Raw genomic sequence first — 20,084 nt, 5'->3', positions numbered from 1 at the left:
AATCAAACAAATCTAAAGGCATGCAATTTTTGCACGGTTGCCTGATCAGTAAAGGAGATATTTCGCAGTACCCTGCTTGGCCTGCAAATAATAACGTATGTATAGGCCCTATAATAGTAGAATGTGAACACTCATGGTCTTTTTTTGTAATTGTGAACATTCATCATCTTATTTCACTTACATTTTTAAGGTTTTCGAATGGCTCCTGTTATAATTGTCGAATATGATATATTGCAGGCATGTCTTTATCTCCGCCAATATCATTAAGTGAAACTTATTGTGTAACGGCCGACGGAGGTTGTGTTTTAGTTCCGTATATGTTTGTCAATCTGTCTGTCTGATTGTGTACAAGATAACTCAAGAACAGATGAACGTATTTTTACCAAACTTGAAGAGTGTGTCCATAATGAAATAAGAAAAAAATAATGATAATTTGGTGGTCATGAGGTCAAAGATCAAATGTTGTGGGGGTCATGAAGGACATGAAATAAGCTTAATCTCTCAACAACTCAAGAACGGATGATCAAATTTTTACCAAACGTGCAGACTGTGTCCATATAATGCATTATGAAAGAAGTAATTACATTTTGGGTCATCAGATCAAAGGGCCAGTGATGGTGATGATGAATAAGAGGCATAAAATAAGTTTAATCTCCTATTAACACAACAATGGATGATCAGATTTTCACATCAGGATTGTTAACATGTCCGTATTCCTTTGTTTTTGTGTTGAAGATATTGCATGCCTAGGAAATGGCGATATTTCGATCACGGCTTCTTTCAATTCAATTCAATTCAATAGTTTATTTATTTCCATCATCACAAAGAAAAGAAAAGAAAAATTGACATAATCCAAAGGATTATGTCAACTGGCAAAGGTTCTCACGTAGTCTCTTATAGAGTGCTTCCCTAGTTTCACATGGTAGAGGCAAAACTCGCAAACCTTGTCTTAGAAATCGATCACTCCATTAGGCCCATTTCGGGTGAGATCAAATTTCTCATCCTGTTTGATGCAAAGTGCGTCATCTATTGACGATACGTAATATGACAATCACTGATTACATGCGGGCCTGAAGGAAGGGAGTTATAGGATTGCATGTGGAGTTGCTATATGAAACATGAGAACACGACAATGTTGGGGACTGAGAACTCGAGTCAAACCCATATTACAGTCATACACGCTTTATAGCAAAATGACAACATGAAAACTCAAAATGTTAAATGAAGGCACACACCGTTTTACAGCGTAAGGTCAGACATAATAAACAGGCAAAAACTCTAACCGACTGACACAGAAACAGACACATAAATTGGGGGACTTATTCGATTCAATTCACTCATTCTATCACATTCGTCAATCAGTTACACGCCCTGACACGCTCATACGCGCAAAAAACAAACAAACAAACAAGCACACACACACACACACACATACTTGACTCAAGAACAAGCACAAACACACAACTATAAATACACACACGTGACACAAGAACAAACACAAACAAACCATACAAAATACAAACCAAAACATTTTGACTGTCACACATTGTATGCCCTCAACACATTTCATCGGCTTTCTCTTTTTTGTTTGTTTATTTCAAAGGAAATATTCACAAGTTGAAGTTTCCTCCACCCTTCATGGCCTATGATTATTTTTGACAGTCACACCCCCTCATCTTGCGGTCTTTCATATAGCGAGTATACAACGTCCAACACACACCTTGGACTTCTTGGAAGAAGAAGGAGGGGCTTAAAAAATAATGACGTCGTATGTCAGTCGTGTGACGTAAACTGCTCATTACTCAATTACGTCAATAAAGGGGACGAGAGAGAGGGCCGAGCTCTAAACAAAGTTATGTCATATCAAAATACAAGTATTTGTTCAAGTACATCTGTGCATCTTGGCTAGTCTTTAAAGATAGAGTGAGAGATGGGGTGGGGAGTGAAGGGAGAGAGAAAGAAAAGGTGTACGTAGGGGAGCGGCAATGGTAGGAAGGAAGAAGAGAAGGAAGGAAGGAAGGAAGGAAGGAAGGAAGGAAGGAATTAAGAAATAGTAAAAACGATATAATGAATAATTATAGACACTAAAGAATGAGAACAAGACATGCCTCTCAGTGTACATGACCGCTAAACAACGATAAGAATCAATGAATAATTAATGGGAAGAATGGATGAATGAATGAAAGACTGAATGAATGAATAATAGAATGAATGAGTTAATAGATAGATAGATGAATGATAGATACATAATCTTTATGATATTGATTGATGGCAACGATGATAGCGATTATTGATACATCAATTGCTTTATTGTACACATTGGAAATTCCTTGTACATTGGGTATCACAACAAAACAACATCAAATACTATACATAGATGGATACACCACAGACATATCGCAGAATGCGACTGACAGACATGTCGCAGAATGCGATTGAAATATCATTATACATAGCACCATAACATAGTACATTAACCAGACATTTACAATCATAAAAAACCAGCATTATGTTATCATTTTTATACAATTTTTTCAACTAAAATGTATTTATTTTTTATTTATTTTTTATTTACTTATTTATTTATTTATTTATTTATTTATTTAACTATTTAACTATTTATTCACGTCTTCTTTAAAAGCAGGGTATAGCCCATTCAGAGCTACAAAGGCAACAAGGGAGCCCTGCGTCAGGTCAAAAAGTTGCAAAGTATGATCCGTGCATACAAACATAATGAATGAAATACAAATCAGCAACATAATCATGGAAACATATGCAACATAATACATGCGATGGTCACAGTAAAGTATAGCAGCGAAATCAAAAGTAGACCGATGTTGCCGGAGGCTTTTCTGAAAGATTTGTAACGAAGGGGATGAATGAACGAATAGTGAATTAAACATCTTACTGACGGAGTATGACAAAGAACGTTTTTGTTGTCGGTTTTGGGCTTACAAACTGACTCCTTAAGATATGCCTGGTATAGGATAACATGACGTCACGTCGAGATAATTGTCATCATTTATATGTGGATAATAATTACACTTTTGCTAGAGATCACTCATATGACGCATAACCTCAGAAACGTGCAGAAAATTTATAAAGAATGCAACTGACGACATTTTGATACTCTGAAGTGAAATATAAAGTCAGGCCCTTTAAGCCGGACACCAAATAAGAATGCAAAACGCTATACAAAGGTCATCACTTTAATAGAGCATGAATGGGCCGTTGATGCGTTCAAAGTGCACATGCAGAGTCTAAGAGGGTTGGGTAGAATAGCTCAGTATGACATCATCAATTCTAGAAATATCATTACGGAATTTATGTTTCAGTTTCAATCTCTGTTTTGTTTTATTTCACCTTTTGTACAAATGAAATCATTCGACAAAATCTACAACGTTCTAATAAAAATAGAGGCCTCCTCAAGGGGAAATTAATGTATTATTAAGTGTAGTACGAAATTGATATGATTATTATTTACGTGTATAATCATATTCATTATGATTGTAAATATCGGACTTTATACTTCACATCTGAAACCTTATTAAGTTAATGCGGATGATCGATCAAAATTTAATTGTCCCATGCGTTGATATTTTGTCACCTACAGTCAGGTATGTCAGTAACGACAAGGATGGTATGTTCACACCTCGTAAACAAGCACGGTGCGACAGCTCGGAAGTTGTATGGCGAGATAGCTAGGAGGCGCACGTGATCGGAGCGGAATTGCGTCGAGTGTGCACGCATCCTTCGCAAAGTGCTGCTCGAGCGAACCAGGAAGTAGACGCAATTTTATTCGATCTCCAAAACTTTTCAAAGTGGTCCGTCCGCAACTAACTTGCTAAACATTGAGTAGGCATTGTTCTATATCGTATATCGAAGGCCCTCGCTGCATGCCGTGCTGTCGGACAACACTAGCTTGGAATTTAACTCAAATGGCTGCTGTGCTCTGTCATTGTCAAAACTACAGTACTGATTCAAGGATTGAAATGTTTAGAATTGATATTTGCAGCTAGTTCGTTTTCTTGCCAGAAATAAGCAGCGATAACGAGGCGGTCAATTTCATGGTGGGTTTAGACTGCGAATCCGAGGTAAGTCAACATGATGTACCGCACGGGAATGATTGCCCCCGCAACTTCCCCGTGTTGTTCGCTTCTTCAAATAGGCCGTAACTTCGCCAGCTCAATGTGAGTGAGTTTATAGGAGTGTTGTAAACACTGAACGGTGCGAAAGCAACGAGTGTAAAAATCCCAGAAGCTATCTTGTGTAGACTGATAGACCCATATAAAGCTAATAAGGCTGGGTTGCTGCTGTTTCAGGCCCCTGTGTAAACATGTCTGAAAACCGCCTGTGCACTGTATTAAATGAGCTCGATTTTTGGTGTGTTTTGTGATGAAATTGATAGTTGTGTGTAGCTATGCTTATAGTACTGTAGGTAGGCCCTTTGTTTTTGTTTTGTTTATGTTTTTGGTGTGTGTTTGTTTGTTTGTATTTTACACAGTTGGGCAGGCCAGCCCAGGGTTGTAACTTGAATGGTCATTGAAGCGGAGAGGTGGAAAGAGAACTGGCCCTATTGTATACAAATTCATATCGACATATTCTTGAACTTTATCTGCATAATAAACTTGAACAAACTTTTTGTCTGTGATGTGAAAGTTGAGTTTCATGATTGCGTCATGTTGATATAACTTCTGCATTCTATTAATATTATCAATGCAATGGCAAAGTCAATCGCCAAATCATTTGCCTAAACCAGAATTAGCTGTATTTTGTTGCGAGTTTGTCTTGTGTACAAACTGTATTCCTGTCTATTGAATATTATGGAAGTCTTTCACTTCAACCAACCAAGGGTTTTGTATTCAATGGAAATGGTGATGTCTGTACCAGGTATTAATTAGCGTTTACTTTGTGGATGTCAGCACATACAGGTCTGGGTTTTGTTCTCTTAAGATCAGAATACATTTCAGTGGAATTATCATCAGTGTAGAAATCAAAACTGTTACATGTTGTTGTATTTTTGGTTAGCAGTTACTACAGACAATCATTGTCATCATCTCTCAATTGCTTCATCAGTAGAGGTAGTAGTAGTAGTAAGTATAGTCTTAGTAGTGACTAGTAATATTGATACCAGCTTAAATGGTTGTCAAGTCATCCGAATGTGATTATCAAAAAAACATTCCACTATTTTGCAGACCCAGAGCAGCTTAGAAAATTATGAGTTTTTTTTACAGGTAGACATCTTTGAAGGTAAGATATTGATCAGTAGGGCAAGTGTTGTTATTTTCCAGATGGTTATTATGTGTTCATAGTGTATGGCAACGAAACAATTGTACACGTTCTGGATTCCACAGGTTCGATCATTGCTATTCGCCTTATGGATGATAGTAGCTTTTTATTTCTGTTTCAATTTAAAAAAAAAAAATCTTTACTCAAAGTGTTTGCAGTCAAGTTTGCCTTGAAATATAGAATATTGATAAACTATAATGAATCAAGGTATCTTCATGATATTGATAAACTATTAATAAACAAGAAAAAAGATAATAGAATACAGAAATGCATTTAATGAACAAATATTACATCAAACAGACATGATTATGTATTATTAGGAATTTGATGATACACATGAATCATATTTTATAAGCATTTTGAAGACCTAAGTGTACCTCATGATACACTGTACATATAATACCGGTACTGTATTAATGCTTATTACTAGAAGCGCTGTGTTTTGAAGTGAGTACAGCCAAAGGGTAAAAAAAAATCTTACAGTCCACATAGTGCATACATTGTAGATCCTGAACATCTCTTTGTGATCCAGGGATTTATCATTAAAATTTATCAAGGAAGGAGAAAAAAAAAAGATATATCAAAGGTCAGATTTGTCCTCAGTATGGTCAGCTTATTTCTTAGCTCAATATTCTCCATTTACAGTGCAGATCTATAGAGAAATTATGCAATCTCCTGTTATGGGAAATGGAAATCCAGCCATGTTGAACCAGTGCTCACTGCCAGACCTATAAAATGTTTGCCAAAAAATGACAGCAGGCTGTTGAATCTATTAAGTGCGGTAGTGACAGGCAGTCGAGAGCTACTAGGTTATTATGAAATGGTGTTCTGTCAGATTTTGCCAGTATTCATTAATGATCCATCGTCGTGTAATTTCACCAGAAATTGACTATTTCCTGAATAATCGTGATGCATAAACAAATAGATGAAAAACAAACAGTAGCAACAACAAAACTAGATCCCTCCAAATCGACCAGGTATCCACTCTACTATATACAGTACATGACTGCATTGAATGTGGAACCTGTGTTTACCACCATTAAATTTATGTAGTATTTTTGGCTTCTTTCCATCTTTTGTATGTGAACACAAATGCCTCACCTCTTTTCAAACTAATTTGTCCTTGAAAATAGAACATGAATATTGAAAGAAAAAAAATTACAATGTTCCAATGAGGGTTCTTAAATATTTGCTTGTGTTGTGTATGTTTTGTTTGGGATTTTAAGAGCCATGGCTCAGTACCCAGTCCACCACACCTCTCTTACTTGTGGCACACAATGTATTGATTAAAGTAGTCAAGCATTTAACCCACTTTAGCCCCTAAATTATCAGTACCTCCCTCCCTCACCCAAAGAAAAATAAACTCAGCAATGGAAAATGATTGCATTTAAATCGTCATATAGGGGCATAAGTTGAGAGAGGGTATGTGTGTGTGTGTGTGTGTGTGTGTGTGTGTGTATGTATGTGTATGGGGGGGGGGGGGAGGAATAAACAATGTTTATGTGTCACCCACATTTTGCCTTGATCTGATATACTACTTTGGATGCAGTTTCCTGCAACATACAATCCCATCAAAATACGAGATAGTAATTTAACTGACGCTAGACCCTTGCGCATCTTGTAACAATTTCTTTTCTTCCTGTGACATCAATTTGCAATTCAGCAACAATGTGATATTCTTGACCCTCTGGTTCCTGAACTTGCTGCAGCTGCCCCTCCCAAAAATTGCTTACCAAACCAAGCCCGCCCTCTTTGGTGTGTCTTTGCACAAATATTTGGATATGAAGTGCAGCTTGTGTGTGTTTGTGTCTTTGCCTGGTTCATACAATTGTATGTTATCTCGATGGATACCTGACTATTTTCACTAAAACCTGTGCAAAAAAAGCTTTTTTTTAACGGTGACAAGAATTTGACTTTGCAAGAATATCTTGATGCTGAAGGGTTATATCATTACGGCTAAGTAAAGTGCATTATAGCCCTTTTTACACTTGTGTTTCTTAACCCCGTACTTTCTCTGACCCAGGACTATCATTAGTCCTGTACCAATTTTTTCAGCCTTTTACACTCGCCAATAAGTCCCGTATTAAGCTCTTGTCCGGGGCTAAGGAGAAAATTTACCTTTTTAACACATAACACTCATATTTCTTAGTCCGGTACCTTCCAAACCACATGTATGCATATTCATGATTACGCTGTGCACTGTACACGTACATGCACGCACTGGCAGCACTTGATTATCTCATTTTTCTGATTGGTCAGTGGGGGTCGGACTTCATCTCCGTCGCTTAGCCCCGTATTATTTTTTCGTTCTGTTTACACTCGTTTGCTTGGCACCACAATTGCGGTGCTAACCCTGCTATTTTGCAGGGCCAGATAGTACGGGACTGTCGGTGGGGCTAGCCCACTTTGGCAAAAAACGAGTGTAAACAGAAAGTGGGCTAAGGAAAGTCCGGTACCAACGGTGGGGCTAAGCCCCCCCCCCCCCCCCCCCCCCCAGCCCCACCATTGGTACGGGACTAAGCAAAACTTTGCAAGTGTAAAAAGCCCTTATAGATACTGTTTCAAGAGAGCTACGTTGACAGATTTGCCAGTTCATATTACAGTTCTATCAAGATTCAGCCAAGTGGTGTGGATTTTATTCAAGTTGTAGGCACATCATGATAATGCAGTAATCAGTGGTGTTATTGTCTCATTTATACCCCCTCTCAGGAATCTGTATTTCAGATGTTTAACACCAGTGATGAATAATGGTGAGTATCTCCTCCAAGTCACCTTGTCTTATCTTCATTGTTTTCTCTCTCTTTTTTTTTGGGGGGGGGGGGGGAGGAGATGGTTCTTATTTTCAGGTCATCAAAGTTTGATTCAAAACTCAACTATGTATAGAGGGCCTCTGGGTAGCATTTTTTTTCAAAGTGTAGTTGACATTTCTTTATAAAATCTCCTTGTAAATTGGCCTCAAACTACCATGCTGTGTTTCTATCCTTACATTCTATGTACAGAAGATAAAACATACTTCATGTTCGAGCATTTATGAACAAGATTGCCTTGATGTGATAAGAGGAGAGGATATTTTTTTTTCTTTGGGGGGAGGAGGATGTGCTTATTCTGAATGAATTTGTGACAAGAATATTAATTTAACTCTGAAATGAGAATAAATATTCTAATAACGTTATGATCATGTTTTTCATGGATACCCATGCATGTTTGAAGAGATTGGAATAGATAGATAACTGCAAATCAACAATTTAGTCTGTTGTTGGCTATCAATTACTGTCTTAAATCTTTTGTTGTTCAACATCTAGCTTTTATGAAAAATGGTATTGTAGCTGTGTCAGCTTATTTGTTATCTTAATAGTCTAAACCGCAGTCATTGATCAGTGCCATTTATTAAAGGCTATTCTGAACCACTGCAAAGCTTATATCATTCAAATATGGTAATCACAGAATACACCTGATAGGATGTGGCCATTTTTGTGCATTGTTGGCAAAATAGGGAAGATTTATTGTGGTGATGATGATGATCATAGTTTGTAAGACTACATACCTCATGCACAAAACTTTGGGAAAGATATCATAATTTCTGTGTGGGAAGAGAGAGGAAATATGGATAAATTTCATATAATTTCTTTCATAATATGTCACATCATTGAAACAGAGATTTATTTCTTTATTATATTTTAACAGGTATAAAGTGTTTAACCCTGAAGTCTTTTAATCCTCTGTACCTTAATTCCAGACTGACGGGTCAGTAAAGGACATACTCGCAAAATTCAACCAAGGGAATGGACCCCAGATTGGAGTTGGGCCGCGGCCCCGGGTGGGGACAAAGCCGAGCGTGTTGGCCAAACCAAGTGCCATTGGCAAGGACAGTGCAGCGTCGAATGGAATAAAGTCCCCATCTGCGGCGCAACTGGGCAAGCCAGGTCCAAAGCCATGGGGCCCTCAGCCCCCTCAATTGAACATCAACGAGATCGCGACAGTGAAGTTAAAGAAGTCCCCCGTACCGCGAATTCCAAATGAGAAACCGTCTACAGAGACGCCGGCATTTGTGAACAAGCCTTTTCCCAAGCCAAAACCAAAGCCCGGTGTTCTGCCAAGGGGGGATTCCTCCACTGCACTAACTTCCTCATCCTCCTCACCTGTTCCACAGTCCCCTTCTTTCACCACAACCCCCTCTAAGCCACCCAAGCCCCATTCTGCACTGCACCCATCCCCCTCTTCGGAATCGGTCCCCAACACAGACCGAACCCCTCCTGTCCCCAGTCCAAAGGACAAAAAGCCACGCCCTCCACCTCCTTCGAGAAAGGACAGCCTCCACAAGGATGAGCAAGTATCAACGTCGCCGTCACCCTCGCCAAAGCCAAGCTTCCTCAATTCGCAACGATTATCCGGTGAAGACTCAAGGAACAGTCACTGGAGGAATGGGGTCGGGGCGGAGGACCCTCCCCCACCTGTGTCAGACTCAGAGAACTCCTCAGCCTCCTCTATACCAGACATGCCCCCTAGGAGGACATCCTTCCTGCACACAAACAAAGTTCTACATTCAAAACCATCACTCCAACCGCTGCCTCCTCTAATGGCAATTGGACCCGCCCCACGGAAACCAGCCAAACCACCGAATGTGTCTCTTGCAAGATTTACATCTTCCAAATGTGAGTCCATCTCTTGATATCCACTTGTGGCTGTCATACTGGTCTTTGTAGGCTGCATTAAATTGGAGTGAAGGAGCAACTCGGGCATATAATGCTAGTGTTGGCATTTTCTCTCTTTTGTTTTTCATAACTATCAAAGATGTTCTCTAATATATTTCAGAGTCACATGATGCACTGTGTAAAAGTGGTGGTATGGTTGTTACATGCACTCGTTCCAAAATTCTTTTCATGAGTACAGGCAGGAAAGAATCTTTTGACATGTGTCCTCATAGATATCAAACAGAAGACTTGACAAGTGAACTATTCAAATGATGCATGGACCCTTATCTTCTGACCGATGTCCAACAAAAGCTGTTTGAACTCAAGGATGTGTATCATGACGACACAACCTCACTCTTGGGTGTCATGCTATCTCTTGTCGGTGTTGAACTGATGACCTTATGGCTGAGTGCTTAGTGTCTTAACCAGTGCATCAATTGGTCATTACTTCATGGCTTTCTGCAATTACAATGTACTCTTTAAACTGGAGTTGTAATATTTTCTCTTGTTGCAGCATCAGCACCCCACAGACCACCAAAGCCCGGTTTACAGTCTCCGCCCCCTCCCAGTCTTCCTGCCAGGCCCTCCATTCCCATTGGTGTTGGTGGCGCCAAGCCCCGCCCCAGTCCACCGGTTCCTGTGGCGGAGGAGGCAGAGGATTCAGGAGAAATCTACGACGATGTGGAGGGTAACCCACCACCACCACCACTACCAGTCACAAGGCGACGCCCGATCTCTCTCATGTGAGTACTTGCATCTAATTTCCACATTGTATGCAGGGCTGCATGCTAACCCATTTTTTATACTGGCGCGACCTGTCTGTTGGACCAGTAGGTACTTAGTTTTTCAGTTTTTTACTGGTCCATTCCTGAAAAAGTTACTGGTCCGATAGTGATTTTTACAAGTCAGGGACCATTGGACCAGTGCCAGTGTGCAGCGTTGTTGTGTGCCTTGTTTGTGTTACTTTTGTGTTTTGAAGCTGCCGGTGTGTAGATGCTTTTATCATAATTTTTTTTAAGCTTAAATGCAAGTAATTCTGTTTCATGCTGTAGACAAAAACATTTCTCGATGTATACACTTTCACAATGTGGAGCACCTGGAACTTGTCCAGAAGTAGTCCCAGATTATTCTGCTAGTTGTCAGTTGCAGCTTGCAACTGAACAACATGTCACCCGATACAGTAGTAGCAGGCTTTAGAGGCTGATGTTTCTAAAGCACTGTGCGAGGACAGTGGATTCCCTTATTGATGGTGTCTTTTGAAATTGTGAAGTTCCTAAAAAATACCAAAGCATACATGGAGAAGATTGTGTTAATGCAGAGGCCCATCAGGTAATCCATTTCCTTTGGTATAATCACTGAGCGCACTATCTACCACCTGTTAAACCAGAAACCTTTAGTGGAACTTCTGAAGTCTTCAAGTTCTAACATTAGTTAATAAGATTTTGCAAAGTATTCACCTTGGACACCATATTTGCTTATTACCTGTGTCAACCACACTCGAGCTTCTGTCCACATGTTTTAAAAAAAGAGTATATAGACTTTGTTTGACAAAAGAGTTACATGCAAAGGTCCCGGAATCATTATATTCAGAGTTTATAAAATATTTTAGCTGAATGTCAGCTAATATGACCATGAGTAGTGCACAGGAGCTCAGCAGAGAGGGGGGAAGTGACTTGACCTTGGAAGGTACTAAACTTTAGGGCTGTTATGTGATGTACCACCTGACTTGCTCTTGGATGCTATCATGTGCACTATTGCTGCTGCCAAGCAGTGTTACCACTAGGATGATCTCCCTTAATAGACACAGACTCCTTTTATGGACACAAATCTAGCTGTTACTGGATATTGACTGCAGCCCCCATTTTGAGACCAGTCCTGTTGACAATTTAAGAAGAGAGAGAGAGAGAAAAAAAAGCACTGGCGATGGGTAAATGCGGTATTTATGGCATGATGGCATTTATGGCGTGATGTTATGTCATTGAATATCATTGTCATATTTGGGGAAGTGTTGCACCATCAAAGATGAAGTGTTTAACTGTGCATGGCATGGTAAGATATGGACATGATGAAATAGTGTAGGATTTTTTTTTTTTTTTTTTGGGGGGGGGGGGGAGGGGGGGGGGTCTACCTGATACACAGTTTATGTGTACCAGGATAATCTGTACCTTATGTCTCCATGGTAACAGGTCATTAAATTTGGTCTCGAGGAACATGTGACAAACTATACCTATGTTGTACATCACAGTTCATGCATAACATTTCTCACAAAGTTTAGGAGTTACTTGTATTTACAAGCAAATTACCAACTCACAAAAATACTGCCCCATGTGAAAAACAAAATCCAGTGAAATGAATTGCACAGGAGGGAAATTATAAGGTTTCTCTTGAAAATCGGTCATACTAATTTGTCATTCCTTCGCTGTGGGTCTTGATCCCAAAGTCACCCACTTGAGGATTTTTTTGTCCTTTGGATGTAATGTCCCAGTTGGCAAAATATTATGCCTGCGGAATATATAGCGCATACAGTAGCCTTAAAATAATGTTGGGTTGGTACTGAGCCAACAGGAACTAAAATAGAAAAGTCAGAGTCTCCTAGAATGAATGTACAGTATCCATACATGTACATATATGTACATGGAGTATGTAGATACTATTTCTTTTGGCTTCTGGATTACCATCATAACATTTTCTTTCGGAAGTTAGCCTCGTGAGTGTCTTTGTTTTGATTGCCGTGATTGGTTTCTGACATTTATGAATCTCGTGTCGCGATACTTCCTTATGATTACATTATAAATGCAGATGATCATTGGTTAGGGAAGAGTGTTTTGAAGTATCCTCCAAAAAATGCTTGAAATGCCATTTCTACCTTGAAAATCACGACTTATATCCAGAGCCTAGAAGAGTGTTGTGATATTTTTGAAGACAGAAGTCATTTTGTTGACAACATTCTTACCAAATGTTGAATATATATAATATGCAACTAGAGTGTTCAAACTGACCTTTGTAAGTAAAGAGCACTTGTTTTCATACCATGTTAATCAAAAAGCTGTTTGATTTGTTATCCAAACAAAAGTTATTTTCATTGCAGGGCACATTAAAGGACAGTGTGATCCAGACAAAGATATGACAAAGTGTAGAGTTATTCTAGTCTGTCACATGATGGAGTGTTTGACTTTTGCTTTCCCTAAATAGATTTTTAGTATTGCCTCCCCCCCCCCCCATACCTTGGATTATAAAGACAAAGAGGGGTTTCAGACTTTCAGACGAACTTGTTCAAAATCTGTGTCTGAAATTCATTTCTAAACATGTTTACAGTGAAAAAAACAATTATCACTCTTTGGAATCTTGACAGCATTTAAATGACACTCCACACTACAGCTGTACTGCAAACTCCCAACCTTTTCAGTGAATTGATATTACATATGCAGGGCTCGACACTAACGGTGGCCACCAAAAACGCACATCGGGCCACCAAAATTTCAGAAAAAAGTCGGATATCATGTTTGCCTGTACTTTTGGTAATGAACAGCGGTAACAATCGGCTCCATAAGATGCTAACATAAATGTCAGATGTTTGCTTTTAATTTTGGAAATGAATAACGGTAATATTCGACTCTGTATGATACTAAAATAAATGTCGGATAATACTTCATATTCATTTTTCTATGTTTAGTAGGATCGATTTAGTTTTTCTAATGTTTTCCTTGACTTTTTTTTCCGGGCCACCAGAAATTACTTTCGGGCCACCAAAAAATAAAAATCAATGATCGAGCCACCAAAAATAAATGTTAGTGTGGAGCCCTGACATATGTTATACAATCATTTTATATACGGTACCTTTTAGATGCAATTCTCATGTATGCATGCAAGAGTCATGTAAGCTACACAAGTCTACTTCAAAACTGAACAACAGGTCAAGCTTTACGCTATGTAGTGTGTTTTTAAGGATACCATTTACCATGTGTTTTGAACTTTCTTTGAATGATTAATCTTTGTATGTCGTGTATCTTTGTATGTCGTGTGTGTACATGTTTGTGTGTGTATGTATGAGTATTCATGTTGTGCACATATACATGCATGTTGAACAAGGTTGTATGTACAGGTGTGTATGTATGCTGTTTGCCTTCTTTTAATATGTATGTACATGTATGTATGTGTGTATGTATATGTACATAGATACTGGTATACAAAACTACTTTCAATTCCCTGGGAAAGGCTACTGGTATTGCTTATAGAACTCTATTCATCACTGAAAAGAGAAACAAACCGCACATTTGATTGTGAGACTTTTTTGGCTCGATTACATTCGTAAGCTCACTCATTGCATGTTAGGGGGTTCGGAAGGGAAAGAAAACATTCGGGAGAATGTACAGAAGAGGAAATTCCTTCACGGAGCAATCTGTGGCAGTGAATGAATGGGAATGGGGGGTGGGGGAGACTTCTGTTTGCAGTGCATAGATTGAGACACCTCGCTATTTTTGCTTTTAAAAGCCACTGCCAGACATCTTGGGTACGTACGGACTTTGCGAGACAAGAGGGCATCCATGCCTGGCAGACCGGCAAAGTTTGGGGGATTTCCCTTCTTCATGTACTCTCCGCCCCGACCCACGTTGTGACAGTGCTGATGTAATGCGTGCGATGCACCCCATTCATGCACCATTGCCCATTGATCTTTGTCACCCGTGTTTCCCCATTATGTTGTTTGGAAAAGGTCACCTTGATTTACTGAATACAATGGCCCGGGGTCTGTATTCAACTGTGCTGCATAGTCACAGTTGCAGTTCCCCAACTGTCCATGATGGGGATTGCTTGCCTGTACTTGTTTCAAGTATAACAGCACTGTTGGTATTCACACTCAGGGAGGTGGGACCTCCCTGTATATAGTGTGTACTACGATTTTCATGCTGTACAACAAGTTTGAAGAAAGGATTGATACAGCATGATTGAGTTCCATCATGCAGTTGAATGGATTTTGAATGGATGTTGAATGTATGGATGTATGTGTGTGTGTGTGTGTGTGTGTGTGTGTGTGTGTGTGTTATACCCCGCGTTCACATTGGTCCCCGTGACGCGGGGACAGCCACAAGAGATCTTATCTATTTTACGACTGACCGTTCACACTGGTATCTCATCTGTCCCCTAGCTGCGGGGGCATTTTGGGGCTTGGAGCGAGCTCTGCCACTTGAAACCAGGCATAGCGCATGCGCCCATTTGATGACCACAGCTGGACGCTATCAATTTCGCCCCAAGGTCACTCTCCCCTCCAAATCTTGTCCCCGTACCCGACTTGCTTCGCGGGGACGAGGGGACAAGTCCCAGCGAGCATTCACATTATGGTTTTCGAGGAGAAAGTCCCACAGCTCGGGACTTTCCCCACGTTGCGGGGACTAATGTGAACGCGGGGTGAGAAAGAGTGCAGTCAGAGAACTGGAGAAAGATAGGTAGAATGGAAAAAAAATCATACTTGAAGCAAAGAAGGAAAAAGGATGAAAAGAAAAAGGAGGAGGAAGAAGAGAAGAGGAAACCAATATGAAGAAATAAAAGACAAAGAAAACAGGAAAAGAGGAGGAGAAGGAAAAATAAAAAACAAGGGGAAGTTCAATGTGAGTACCGGGACTTGTTTCTGTAGCTACATGTTGAGGGGGTCAACAGGATAGAGACATCCAGGATTTCTTGTAAGGATTGTCTGGGTCCTAAACTGTCTAATAGTCTTGGGAATAACGGATGAAGCATGTTACTGTAAAATTTGGAATGTTCGCGTACATTTTAATTTCGCAAATTTCGCAAGAGCCATGATTCGCAAAATTATAACGCACGTGGAAGTTCTTACCTACACTATATGCATTGAATGCCAGTGGTAATTAGTGAAAATTTCATGCCGCAAAAAAGGCCATCCACTCCAATTTGTGAAAATTTCATGCCGTGAATGTATCGTGTTTTACAGTAATTCAAACCACATCGATAAGACATGCCAGAGAGAAGGTGTCATTGAGGGAGAGGGAGGGATCGGTATTATCGGGAATTCCCTATCATATTACATTGGTATTACAATATCAGTAAATTGATATACATGTTTAAGCATTGTGATATGGGTAGACCATTCAATATGCCATTGAAACTGATACATGGTTAAGTGGATAAGTTCTGTATGATCTCAGAGACCCTCAGAATGCATGCGTATAATACATACACATGTACATTGTATCGATATTTGTATTTTAAAGGTCCTGTTTACCTTTGGGAGCAGTATTAAAAAGTTCAAGATAGCACATTTGATGCATATGTGTAGGTCTGTTGTATCACAAAACATCCTACCATATAAAATTTTTGCAATAAATCATGAAGTATAAGGAGATATCAGTATTTTTCTTACTAAACCATAACTGTAGACGGTTTAGTCTGGCAACATTTTTATTGTAACTATTGTTCATATTTTGTCTATTTAACAATACTTAACATTGATTAAATATGGATTCAAATTTTTACAGTGGTTGTTTCTATCCTGAACTCACATTTTAGAACTATTTTAAAGCACTAATGCTGGGTTTTTGTTTCATCTGCAAACGGTAAATTGTGCCTTTGATATAAAGTATACATTAATTTTTTTTTTGTAAACGATGGTCAGTGATTGGTCATGCACAATCACATCTGACTAATGCAGCGAGGATCAAAATTGTTGTAAAAGATTGCGAGCAGTGACAATATGTCGTGTAGTATAATTCAAGAATTTGAATGATATGCATCTATGTAGACCATGTATACATTGCCCTGTCTATCATTGTACATTTGACTGCTCAACAGTCTGTTGGGAGTTACGTTTTCCCCGTCGTGACATTATTTTCCCTCAGAACTTTGTGCTCCGGGGGAAATATAATCTCTTTGGGAATATGTAACTCCCAATATAGATGTCAAGTGCAGCGTTACGCATCTAAAAGGAATATTTGTTAAGTTTCGTACTTTTCCTTCTAAATGAACTGTTTGTGAATGACCTGGAAAACATGAGTTCTTACCTTCCTTCATCATTCTTTGCAATTCATAGTTGCCAAGATGCTTGTAGTGTACAAATTCAGTGCATGATAGGGAAGCCATGCCATTTTTTTATCGATATTTTGCTTGCAGTGACTAGAAGATGGCCAAACAATTTGAATCATAAATACTAAAATCAAAATCACTGTTACTGACAATCCAGAAAGTGTTACCAGCATGGATGAGATGGTATGATATGGCAGTTTTTACTTGTTTGTTAAACTCTTATTCTTTTCTGATTGGGCCTTAATTGTCACAAGTCACTGTTATCACTAGCTCAACAACAACAGCAATGGAAATAACAAAAATGAATAGTAATGGTAATGATAATGATACCAGTGTTCATAATGATTATTATTACTCTATTGATAATAATGATAATGATAGCAATTATCATGCTATATGATTATCAACTCTTATCATTATAGAAGTCATATAAAATACAGTTCTCTATTTTTTTTATATTGAAATAATACATACATCATGCATATAAACTTTGTACATCCGTACAGTGGGTTTTAGTAGTTTTGCCTGGGCAGTCAGAGATTTCAGATCTCCTTAAATCAAGACTGTGGATCTTTTCAATAAGGCTATTTTATCAATGAGGGGGCCCCATAATGTGGGTTTACTGCAGTCCCTCAAATCCTTGAGCAGGGATAGTGTCATAGTCTGATTGATGTGAATAATGTTGCGCATGAGCATGCATGCCATGCGCCGCATGTTTTAGAGGTACTTTATCCCATCTTGGGGGGGGGGGGAATAAAGAGATAGTCAATGAATTACAGGGACTGTTTGCTACAGGCGCACTGCAGAATGTCATATCATACAGTACATTCTTTATGACAGTGTACAATAATGTATGTCACCTAATTTGAATCTAAAATTGCTTCATTAAAAGCACATTCTTGCACATTCGTTCAGAAATGATACTAATCATACTAGGAAAAGTATCAGTAGTACAACTTTTAAAGGAGTATTACATATGATGGAAATTACTTTGTTTTACCCGTATTATCAATGTTTTTATATTTGCTTGGTATTTTCTTCTATGCTGTAGATGACAAATTTGCTTGTGGTGAAAAAGTTTACATTGCTATTGCAGGAAATATTTCTTTCGGCGAAACATACTTTCTAAAAAAATCGAGTGAAAATGTCCACTCTTGAATGAATGAATAACAGAAAAGAGTGAATTTAGAGTGAAATTGGAGTGAATTTTGAATGAAAATGTTCATTTTCACTCATTGTAGAGTGACCTCAGGGATCACTTAAAGATTTTGGAGTGATCCCTAAGGTCACTCCTATTTCACTCTAAATTTACTCTTTTCTGTTATTCACTCCTTCAAGAGTGAACATTTTCACTTGATTTTTTTTTTTATAGAGAGTATTACTACTAATATTCACCTTCAGAGGACAATATTTGCATTTTTTCTTTTAATTTGCTGATACTCAGCATTATGGAAGCTGACAATTATGATTGAGTGTTGATGAAGGATAACAATCTGTGAGACAAGAATATCCAGATAACAAACCAACATGAATGAAAGTGAATAACATAATTGATGAATTTGTTTGAAAATTGAGACAATATAGGAATCTATTTAATACTTTTTGTGGTAAATAAATTCTATGAAGATAAAATATTTGGCTGAACTTCTGATTATTAAGCTGAATGGTAAGAAGGGAAAATAAATTGCATTTGAACTGGAACAAATATGACAAGCCATTTTGTAGTCTTAAGTTGGGTTTTTTTTCAGTGATTAATATTGAACAAGGCACAAAGTGTGTTGTTTTTTCTAAATTTTGGAACAACATTCTGCATATAACTCCAGAGCTCCATGCTGGACCAGTTGGGCCCCATTTCAAGTTCAACTGAATTAAAAAACTCATGATGTTATTCATTATATAAAATGGCATTGTGATCTCCCAGTCCTAGAGTTAGGAAAGTGAGGAAACAACACTTTGTAGACATTGTAGACTAAGATAAAGTTTCATTTTTATTGATCTCTTCCACTTCATTTCATCATTGAGATATTTGAGGAGTGATAGCCGTGTCTTTCATGTTTACTCTTGTACAAGATGTGTAGTTACCCACGCCGATGAAAATCGGCAGGGGGTTATGTAAAGGGTTCCGTATGTTTGTTTGTTTGTTTGTTTGTTTGTTTGTTTGTTTGTTTGTTTGTTTGTTTGTTTGTTTGTTTGTTTGTATGTTTGTTTGTTTGTTTGTTTGTTTGTTTGTTTGTTTGTGTACAAGATAACAAGAGAACGGGTAAACGGATTTGCACGAAATGTTCAGGGAATGTTTGGATAATGACAGGAAAGAATCGATTAGATTTTGGTGATAATCGGTTGACCCTTGCAAATTCTGTGTGACCTTGAAGTTTTGACCCCATGGTATAGTGACCATTCCGAAAATTTCCCGTTTCTCACTTTGCGATTTTCCGCTACCATACGAAGACATAAACTCCCCAACGATCCGACTTCGCTGCTCAAATGTTCGTAAGAATTCCGAAATTTACGTTTAGGCCTATTTGAGGGACTATGTCCTTCTAGATTTATGAAAGTTCGTTCTCCGTCATCACAAACTGGCCCGTATTTTGATGATTTTTCAAATTAACATTGATTGTTTTTTTCGTTGGAGGAGCATTTTGCTCGGTCGCAGTCACACTGCACGATATGCGTGCTCAATGTCAATGCGTGTGCAAGGCCGCTGAAAATGCATCGCGCTCTACACTGTTGGTGCAAAATTGCACCGGGGACGTTGCGGCGCTCGTTGGTGGCCGAATACTGGTGCAGTAGACATGTGCATTCAACCCTTGCATTGAATAATTCCCGTAGACACTAATCATAGGGGTAATTGCCTAGGGGGTACGTAAATTTTGTTTTTCTTTTTTGCTTTTTGTGGATACCATCAAAGATCGTACACTCATACGACCTTTGATATTTGATGATTTTTCAAATTAACATTGATTGTTTTTTTCGTTGGAGGAGCATTTTGCTCGGTCGCAGTCACACTGCACGATATGCGTGCTCAATGTCAATGCGTGTGCAAGGCCGCTGAAAATGCATCGCGCTCTACAC

General features: G+C 38.7%; 1 protein-coding gene across 1 annotated transcript in view; it reads left to right on the top strand.

Annotated features, from left to right (window-relative positions):
• Nucleotides 1–3,871: 3,871 nt before the first annotated feature.
• Nucleotides 3,872–20,084, top strand: part of LOC139713591 (uncharacterized) — a 76,514-nt gene continuing 60,301 nt past the window's right edge. The window contains exons 1-4 of the mRNA XM_071625299.1: nucleotides 3,872–4,094; nucleotides 7,999–8,039; nucleotides 9,026–9,941; nucleotides 10,495–10,723. Coding sequence (XP_071481400.1) covers nucleotides 8,037–8,039; nucleotides 9,026–9,941; nucleotides 10,495–10,723 — 1,148 coding nt within the window. The 5' untranslated portion in view covers nucleotides 3,872–4,094; nucleotides 7,999–8,036. The remainder of the gene's footprint in view (nucleotides 4,095–7,998; nucleotides 8,040–9,025; nucleotides 9,942–10,494; nucleotides 10,724–20,084) is intronic.

The sequence above is a fragment of the Diadema antillarum genome, unplaced genomic scaffold (genome assembly GCF_040938485.1).
Source record: "Diadema antillarum isolate AM-2024a unplaced genomic scaffold, OU_Dant_1.0 seq00002009_RagTag, whole genome shotgun sequence".
Taxonomy (NCBI): Eukaryota; Metazoa; Echinodermata; class Echinoidea; order Diadematoida; family Diadematidae; genus Diadema; species Diadema antillarum.
This window is presented reverse-complemented; position numbering and strand designations above follow the sequence as displayed.